Below are 10,220 nucleotides of genomic sequence, written 5' to 3'. Positions count from 1 at the left end.
AAGCTATATTTGTGAAATAATAAATATAATAAATTAATAGTTAATTATAATATTAAATTTTAAGTTAAAAACATTAAAAATTATTAAGTTTATTAAGTTTTATTATTAATTTTTAATCTTTTTAACTTACATTATTAATATATAATGTTTTTAAGTTTTATTAATTGTTTATTTATTTAAGTTTTTATAATTTATTAATAAAATTTACTTAGTATATTTTCTTTGTATGTTTATTATTATTATTTAATCTAATAATATATAAATTTAATCAAATAATCAAATATTTTAACATTTTTTTTGATATGCCATATTAAACATTAATCTAAAATACACCTATCAAATGAAATTTTGAATAAATATATTTTAAATTGTCAATCTAGATACAATATTTACATAGTTTGAATTTAATTTTTTTACTTGTGTATAATTTATATACATTTTATTTTGTAAATTTGAGCAATAAGTTATAGTTTGCATTAAATTTTTACTTATGTGCAATTTTTACTTATGTATCATATATTATATGTTTAATGTGTCATTCTTTAAGTAAAAAGTTAATTCAAACTATAAAAACTTAAAAACATTCAAAGAAAATATACTAAGTAAATATTGAACTTTAGATACTTATTATAAAAAATTATTAAAAAAATTAAAATAAAATAAAAATAAAATTATTAAAAGAATTAAAATAAATTAAGAAGATGCTTCTCATGGTAGAATTTTTTACATGAAGAAAAAGGAAATTGGATTTGATTTAACGGAGGGACTGATTTTGTCGGTGTAATCTTGAGTGGGATGAATAATATAAGAAAGATGCTTCTTGTCAGATTTGATCTGATTTGGTTCGGATACTGATACTGATTAGGTATGTCTAAATTGACAAGTAATATAAAAATGTTTATTTTAATAATTTCATATTTGGTATAGATTTTTTAATTGTAGATTTAGTTTTATAGATAAGAATGGTGTATATATATTCACCATTCTTCCTCCCAAAGCTCAAACTTGCATTGATCAAGACTAATCTCAAGGTAATTTGGATTGAACCTTAAATTTTAAAAAATTAAATTGTGTCTAGAATCCTAACCTTTCCTACTATTTTTTGTGAGTCAACTTGGTACACATTTTGTGAGGCTTGTTGCTATGTGTTGGTATTTAAAAACATCCATTTGTGTAGTTAATACATAAAAAGATGTAAAGAATATGCATGTGCATTCCCATTAGTGGTGATTTGAGAAGCAAAGTGATACATGAAGCTTGTAGTGCTTTCTATTTTGGCCATTTATGAGTATTTACTAGATAATAAATATTATTGAACATCATATTGGAAAGACTTGTTTTTTATTGAAGACTTTTGGAGGTTTCCACCTTGAAGTGGCTTTTTATTATCAAGTATTTGTATTTTATTTTCTACTATATTCTCTTGTATAATTAATTTCATTACAAGTGGTCCCAATCAAGGAGAGCTATAGAGAGCTACTCAAGGACATGTTGAAGTAGCTATAGTCTTGATTGGAGGTTCTCTTTTCAGTAATTTTGAACGAGTTATTGTGAAATCGACATTTTAAACAAATTCACTTCAAAAGTTACAAAACAATGAGTTTCTTGAAGATTTTTTTCACCAAAAGGAAGTCTACACTTAAATAAGCTATAATAGAAATGAAAATTGTTCTAATTTATTTTGAGTGATTTATTACAAAACTTCTTTTGGTAAAAAAAATGGCGGGGACTTCACTAATAAGGGAAATAACCTGATTGCACTAGGAGGTCCCTAATAAAGACATATCATATTTAGAGGTAAAACCTAACGGAAATTTGGATGTACTTTGTTTTGCACTAGATGATATGGTTTTCCTATTAGGGGAGAATATATGACCTTTATTGGGAAATTGGATGTACTATGTTTTTCACTAGATGACATGGTTTTCCTACTTGGGAGAATATACAAAATATCAAGTTTGTCATTCTACACAAGGAGATCTAGGCATCCCATGCATATCTTAATTTCATAAATATACTTTAAAAAATTGTTACTTAGGGGGTTTGATTAGTAGCATCTTGGGGTTTAATAAATTTTGCATCAAATAAAAGATTTTATTTTTGCACATATCTTTTTCTAAACAATGTTCATTTTATTTATTAAATGTTTTCCCATCTTTACTTACATTTTTGTGAGGGGCGTGAATAAAAGCCACACAATTGTGCACACCTTATGTACTTTTGGATCTTGTTTGCAAATATTTGTGTGTAACTTGTTTTTTCACCTTATATAATGGTTGTTGAGTGTAATATTTGAGATTTGTTTTGTGCAAGTCTTTTATCATTTTTATTGTTTATACATCATGCATGTTACTACACAAGACATAATGCAACCTTTATTTTTTTGTTATATTATTTATAATAATGAAATTTACATATCCTGCAACATCCTTATTACAATTATTTGTTTCCTTTTATCCTTTATCCTATTTATGTACATTGTGTATATTATTTTGACCCTATTTTACTTAAATTATGTCACCTCTATCCATTTATATCCCCTTTCCCCTCTATCTATATATAATGCAGCTCAAAAATTTGGTATTAGTTTATAATATTTAATATTTAAATTGTTTTAAAACAATTAAAAAAAAATTTAAAAAGGCACAAAGCAGTACCTTGATATAGGCAAAGTATCATCACTACATTAGTGAGATGGAAAAGGATATTGAATTCGAATTTGTTTAGAGACCAATTCTGTCGGTGCTGTGCTCAGTGGGATGTGGATGTCGGAAGGAAAATGATGGGAAATTAAGTAAGCGCAGTTTTGTAAAGAGGTAAGTTGAGTCCAAGAAGGAAATTGCTTGGAAATTACACAATCCTTGACCTGTACAGAGAGTAAAGTGGCTCCAGTCCTTCCGTTGACAAATTAAAGGGATTAAATCCAAAATGCTTTGAGTAGGTAGAGGAATGATTTGATTCGATGAGATTTGATTTGGTTTGGGGACATGGTGAGGGGTATAAGTGATTAAAAAAGAAATTGGATCTGTATATATGATTTTTTTTTCACATATATCATTATCTTTTTGGCATTTCATCTTTATTTTTAATTTCTAAATTTCCATGAAAAGTCTTGAGTAGGTAGGCATCCATCAAGGTGACTTTAAAAATTATTCTGTCTAAATCATTTTAACACATTTTATAGGGAGATGTTCTCATTAGTGTCAAGTTTCGAGTAGGTAGGCATTCCATCAAGATGACTTTAGAAATGATTTTATATTTATTAGTTGAAAATTATTTTAACATGTTCTATAGGGAAATTCTCTCATTAGTATTAAGTTTAATATCAAAGTCTTGAGTAGGTAGGCATCCCATCAAGGTGACTTTAGAAATGATTTTATATTTATTAGTTGAAAATTATTTTAACATGTTCTATAGGGAGATTCTCTCATTAGTATTAAGTTTAATATCAAAGTCTTGAGTAGGTAGGCATCCCATCAAGGAAGCATCTTTCTTATATTATTCATCCCACTCAAGATTATGCCGACAAAATCAATCCCTCCGTTAAATCAAATCCAATTTCCTTTTTCTTCATGTAAAAAATTCTACCATGAGAAGCATCTTCTTAATTTATTTTAATTCTTTTAATAATTTTATTTTGATTTTTTTAATAATTTTTTATAATAAGTATCTAAAGTTCAATATTTACTTAGTATATTTTCTTTGAATGTTTTTAAATTAACTTTTTATTTAAAGAATGACACATTAAACATATAATATATGATACATAAGTAAAAATTGCACATAAGTAAAAATTTAATGCAAACTATAACTTATTGCTTAAATTTTTAAAAAAATGAAAAATGTCCGAAAGCACTAAGTTATGTATAATGAAAAATGTCCGAAAGCACTAAGTTATGTATAATGAAAAATGAAAAATGCAAACTATAACTTATACATAACTTATCAAAAAAAATGAAAAATGAAAAATGAAAAATGCAAACTATAACTTAATGCAAAAAAAATGAAAAATGTCCGAAAGCACTGGAGATGGCATGGTCAGTTTGATTGGACCTCACATGGGGCATGGCATGGAGCGGGCCATTTTGTCCGCTGCGTAGCCAGTGCCATCAAATCCTTCACGTGGTTTCATTGTTGAAATAATCAATTAATTTCTCCACAACTTTCATTCATGATAAGAAGTTGCTTTTACACATCTGTTCTCTCCAATCTAAAGTCCGCCTCCATTTTATTCATTTCGATCTGTAAATTGAATTCTAATCTGATGTCTCCATAGACAGATTCATATATCGATCTGTTCCCTCCAATCGAACGCCTGTGTCCGTTAGATTGCCATGGCATCCACTTCTTCTTCTTCTTCCACATCTACCGAGTTCGGAACAGCTTTTGAGGGGGTTTCCCAGGCATATCCATCTGCATCTTCCTCTAAGCCCTGGGATGTCTTTATTAACCATTATGGAAAAGACGTCAAACATACCTTTGCCGCCAGCATTTTTAATACACTTGATCGCACCGGACTGCGTGTCTTCCTTGATAAGCACGGCATTGAAAACGGTGATATAATTCCCACGGAAATTGAGGAGGCAATGCGTAGTGTTTCTGTTCACATTGCGATATTTTCACCCAACTATGCACGATCTCCATGGTGTCTGGCAGAGCTTTCCTTTATGCTCAAAACTAAAGCCAAAATCATTCCGGTCTTCTATCATGTTGATCCTTCTGATCTGCGCTGGGTGGCTCAAGGAAAAGGAGAATATGCTCCCGCATTTTCTGATTATGAAGAGAAAGGTAGATACACCTCAGTAAAGCTCAAAGAATGGAAAATGGCACTGGAAACCATCTCTATGCATTCGGGTTGCGTGGTTACGGATAATTTGTGAGTATCATTGTTTTTACATATCATGCGTGCGGACTGTTTTCTTATTTATAGACTTATATCCGCTTAAATTTTGTTTAGTATAATTTTTTTCCCTCACACTAAAGTGAGCATTGTTTAGTGACGAGGGGGAGGTGTTAAAGGAAATTGCAAATATAGTACTCAAGACGACGGGGAAAGCGCCACTAGACGTTGCCAAACATCCTGTCGGACTGGATTCCATGGTACAAGAATTGGAAAGATATATTGTTATGTCTGCCCAGAGTGAGAGCAAAGTACAGATTGTGGGGATCGTGGGAGTGGAGGGAGTGGGTAAAACCACTCTAGCAAAGGAACTATACAACCAGAAATGCTCCTCGTTTCGACACACCAGTTTTATATTTAATGTGCGGGATGCTGCAAGCCAAAGGATCATCCACAAGAAGCAGAAAAAGCTTCTGATGGACATTGGTTTCAAAAACCAAGACTCGTTTTTTGACAACATAGAAGAAGGTAAAGTGATTTTGGGAAGCCGCCTGAAATCTTCATCTGTACTCATCGTCTTGGATGACGTTAGTCATGGAGACCAATTAGATGCTTTGTTGCCAAAAAGTCCAAGGGATCTCCTTGGATCTCCCAGTTTGATCATTGTTACATCCCGTGAGCTGAAAGTCCTTACAAAGTGGGGGATCCCCTCCAATGCCATCTATGAAATGAAAGGACTGGATGAGTCTCATGCCGAACACCTTCTCTGTCAGCATGCCTTTTTAGAGCCTCATCCTAAAGAAGGATATGAAGATCTAGTTCGAGAGTATTTGATTGAATGCAGGGGTTTACCCTTGTCCCTCAAGGAGCATGGAGAAGAGGTCTACAAAAAGTCCATGGACGACATCGAGTGGGAAAGAAAGCTTCCTCCGCTTTACCATAAAATCCTTTCCAGGGCTATCCCACACAAGCGCTACTGGTTTAAGGAAGATATCTATGATGCGCTTTGCAATTCAATTCAGATAGAAGAGGGGAACCAGGTAATAGAATTATGCATTAGCAATCCCATCTTTCTTTGTCTGTTTTTCCTTGTCATGAATCGACTGTTATTTATTTGGCTTTTCCGAACCATACAGAGCATTTGGCTGGATCAATCCACGGGAAAAATAGGCTTGAACACGTCTGCGCGTTCTTTGACCATCAAACATGGTGATGACGATAGGTATTGGCAGTGGGTATCAACAGATGAGTCCAGGTTAGTGGTATCAACTCTTTTCTCAGAAGCAAAATAGTTTAAAACTTTATTTTTTCTCTCTGTCATATACTTAATTTTTCAATATGCATTTTTACCCAATACAGATTCGGTCAAGTAAAAGAGTTGATTGAAGTGTGGTTTTTCCACGTGTATCACCGGTTTGAATGCACGCTCTTGTCTCCGAATACAGAGTACACGGTGGCATTTGTTGTTAAGATTGATCAGAGTAGAGTACATTCTCACCAATCGCCATTTGAGTTTTGTCTGCAGACAATCGAAGGGAATTTGATACAATCGGCTCGATTTCTGGACGACTTAGAGAGATCAGTTGAAAGTCATGGGGAATTTAGTATGACCCCTCTGATAAATGCAGAGGATGGATGGATGGAGTTTGTTGTGGGCGAGTTCTTTCTGAAAGAAGATGATGGCAGCAGGCAGGCAAGAGTGGTTGATGTGTTTATGAAAAATCAGAACTGCAACTTCTCAAAAAGTGGTATTTTCTTAGATGGACTTAAGATCGCACCTAAGACTATCAACAAGTCTGGAGAACAGGTCTACAAAAAATCCATGGACGAGAGCGCAGCCCATATGGGGAATCACTGTCCAACATCAAAGGTCGTTAAGATTGCGAATTCTTATGCTAGTGCATCCGACATCAAGTGGGAGAGTAAACTTCCTCCAAATTACCATAAAATCCTTTCCAGGGCCGTCATACACAAGGACTACTCGTCAATTGAAGAAATCTATTTGGCCCTTTGCAATTCAATCGAGATAGAAAAGGGAAAGCAGGTAATATGCATGAGCGATCCGATCTTCCTTGTTTGTTTTTCCTTGTGTTGAATCGACTGGTATTTATTTCATTTTTTTCGATCAATACAGATCGTTTGGCTGGATAAATCGACGGGGACAATAGGCTTGAAGGCGTCTGCAAGTTCTATGGGCATCACACATGGTAATGACATTGAGAAATGGCGGTGGGTACCAACAGAGGAGTCCAGGTTAGCGGTTTAACAGATGCAGCTGCCCTGCCATTATCTCTTTTGAAACAACTGTTTTTCTTCAATCATACTTATGAAATAAATCGTTAATTTTATTTTTTTTAATATGTCTTTTCGCCTTTTCAGTTTCGGACAAGTAAAAGAGTTAATTCAAGAGTGGTATTCCAAGGTGTATGCGCGGATAGAATGTACGCTCTTGTCTCCAAATACAGAGTACACCGTGGCACTTCTTCTTAAGATTGATAAAACTAGAATGCACTCTCAGCTGTCGCCATTTGAGTTTTCTCTCGAAACAATCGAGGGGAATTTGATACAGTCAGCTCGATTTTTGGATGACTTGGAGAAACCAGTTGAAAGTCATGGGGGATTTAATAAAACCCCTGTGAAATATGCACAAAATGGATGGATGGAGTTTGTCGTGGGCGAATTCTTTTTGAAAGAAGATGGTAGCGGTCGGGCAAGAGTGATTGATGTGTTAATGAAAAATGAGAACAGCAACTTCACAAAAAGTGGTATTTTCTTAGATGGAGTTAGAATCACACCTAAATAGCTGCGAGTTCAGTAGATTCTCCTGTTTCTGTATGGAAGTTATGTTAATCTAATAATAAAACTCAAAATTAACTTTATCCAAGGAGAAATCAATTTAAATATGTCGGATAGTGCATTTCTTTAGTTTTGGCGTCTTATGTTTCTCGTCACTATTGTCTTAAAGTTTTGTATATGTGCTTTATAATTATGATTGAGGAAATATACATAGTTTTCATACAATTGTCAAGGAAATCCATAACTACATGCTACTATCTAAACCTTGAAATTCTCTTGATAGTGAGGAATGATCATCTAAATTATACCATAACCATGCTAACTTGAATGAAGATGATAGTTTTATTGTTTTATAATAAGATAAAGAGTCTAATAAGTAGTGATGATAATGAATTATTTCTGTAGTTGTATGAATGTATAGAGTTAACTAGGCTTCAAGGTTTTACAAATTCTTTATTTTTGCATGATAATCTTATAGATGAGTGCACGAAAAAATTGAAAAACTAGAAGGCCTAAAACATTTTATCCTTGAAATTTACTTTAACTTTGAGTTGTTTGGAGTTTGATAGTAATCAGCTTGCTGGGATACCCATAAAGAAATTGGACAAATTACTTCATCAAATCGTAAATAAAAAATGGTTGAGAGAGCTATTTGTTTATGTTACCCATTTAAGGAAGGTTCCTACTAGTGGCATATAAATATTTAATTAAGAAGTCAAACCTTAAAATATTTAATTAAATCCATGTGGCATATAAATATAATTGAGGAAATACATATAAATTTCATAGTGTCAAGGATATCAATAACTAAAGACTATTGTCCCAACCTTTAAAATCTCATAATAGCAAGGAATGATCATCTTAAGTATATTAGAACCATGTTAAACTTTAATGAAGATGATAGTGTATATCTCTATAAAAACCCAAAGATCCTAATAAGTAGCATGATTTTCTAATCGTTTAATGTCTACAATTTTATAAATCCATAGTGCTGAATGAGCTCCTAAGTTTTGCAAATTATTTGTCCTTGCATGATGTTAGTATAGATGAATGACAAATTTGAGAAAACTAGAACATCTAAAATATTTTATTCTTGAAATTTACTTAGAACTTTGAGTTGGTTGTAGTATAGTAGAAATCATCTTGGTAGGAGACCTAAATGTATAGGTTTCCCATCAAGTAGCCTAACAAATCACAAACAATAATATGAAATAATGAGATTTTTCCTTTGTTCTAGGAGGATGAGAAGTGACTCACATGACCCAATCCCTAAGGACTACAACACATACACAGTATCACACTCTCAATAAATGATTCACAAGAAAGACAAAAAAATATATATGAAACCTAAGACCTTATGCACATAGACGTGTGTCACACATAAAACATTGGAGGATAAACTGAATTTTTTTCTTTCTATTACAATAACTAAAATATAGGTCCATATTTGTTACTCTTGATTTCAAAAAATGCAACAAAGGTTCAGAGCTTCCCCTATTTTTAATATACATTTCTCTATTCCTTGGATTCATGCTTACTCTCTCATTTTTCTCTCTTCCTTCTTCCACATTGCTTGGTTTTCTTCTCTACTACCTCTCACCTTTAATAAATGTTATCTTCATATTTCTTGCACGACCCTCTATTTTGTTGTGCATAATCTCATCCTACATCTAGCCTGCATGGACCTCTTTATGCATCACCCATGCACATAGTTGTGAAACTCTATTTAATTCACCTTGGATAGCTCATGTCTCCCATAGGCACACCAAATCTACTACCACGTATTTATGAAATTAATTTCCCATTAATTAATTAATTTGGCTAAAATTGATGCCAAATTAACTATACTTTATTATGGAGTAATTAATTCAAAGTATTTATTTTTATTAAACTAATCAAAAGTAATTAATCCCTTTTCATATCCCTAATAATAACTAGTTACATCCACATAGTTAATTAACTATGGTCCCAAAATCCTCCAGCTAATCAATTAAATAATGCATGATTTTTTAATTGATTAGGCTAATTAAATAACTTGTAGCATATTATTCTAATATGAAATTACACCTCATATTGTGCTAAATACCATGACTTTGTCCCTAATATCCACCATCCATTTCAAATTTAAGGAGAAAATTTGGATCCTCCATATTCATGTATGTCTCCTCAAACCTCCTATCCCTACTCCTTTCTCACACATATGTGAGCATGCAACATGGAGGAATCTTGGTCCTCTATTTCATCTCTCAATATATATCCACCCTCCAATTATCTCCTCCATCCATTCCTTATTTCTCATATCTCCTTCCATCTTGCATTTTAATGATATTTCATCCATTGATCAAGCATATTCCACACCTGCTTCCACTTCTTCAGAGGATAGGATGCATATCCATGTAGAGAAATATTAGCCCTTGATTTCATCCAACTCTTGAGCCCTCCATACCTAACTTGAATATTTTATTTAATAAGGCTTACAAAAGGAAAATTTTATTCAGCATTAATAGTACTTACATGTTATCAAATTGAGTAACATTAAAGTAGAGAGCACCCACATTATAATCCTTCAATATTCGAATTACAC

The 10,220-nt window shown here is 32.6% G+C and overlaps 1 protein-coding gene across 1 annotated transcript; it reads left to right on the top strand.

Annotated features, from left to right (window-relative positions):
* Positions 1–4,233: 4,233 nt before the first annotated feature.
* LOC131037112 (uncharacterized) lies at positions 4,234–7,691 on the top strand. The gene is made up of 6 exons (XM_057969149.2): positions 4,234–4,876; positions 4,998–5,880; positions 5,977–6,095; positions 6,200–6,884; positions 6,975–7,093; positions 7,220–7,691. Exons 1-6 carry the CDS (start codon positions 4,335–4,337, stop codon positions 7,641–7,643), a joined length of 2,772 nt encoding a protein of 923 aa, XP_057825132.2. The 5' UTR covers positions 4,234–4,334; the 3' UTR covers positions 7,644–7,691.
* Positions 7,692–10,220: the final 2,529 nt, after the last annotated feature.

The sequence above is a fragment of the Cryptomeria japonica genome, chromosome 2, assembly GCF_030272615.1.
Source record: "Cryptomeria japonica chromosome 2, Sugi_1.0, whole genome shotgun sequence".
NCBI classification, from domain to species: domain Eukaryota; kingdom Viridiplantae; phylum Streptophyta; class Pinopsida; order Cupressales; family Cupressaceae; genus Cryptomeria; species Cryptomeria japonica.
The sequence above is the reverse complement of the archived record's forward strand: the minus strand, read 5'-3'. Positions and strand labels throughout refer to the sequence as shown.

Excerpts from the sequence above, each read along its gene's own strand:
- LOC131037112 (XM_057969149.2), top strand. The coding sequence starts at position 4,335 with ATGGCATCCACTTCTTCTTCTTCTTCCACATCTACCGAGTTCGGAACA. Across the intron at positions 6,885-6,974 it reads AGATAGAAAAGGGAAAGCAG|ATCGTTTGGCTGGATAAATC; the intron begins GTAATATGCATG and ends CGATCAATACAG. Across the intron at positions 7,094-7,219 it reads GTACCAACAGAGGAGTCCAG|TTTCGGACAAGTAAAAGAGT; the intron begins GTTAGCGGTTTA and ends TCGCCTTTTCAG.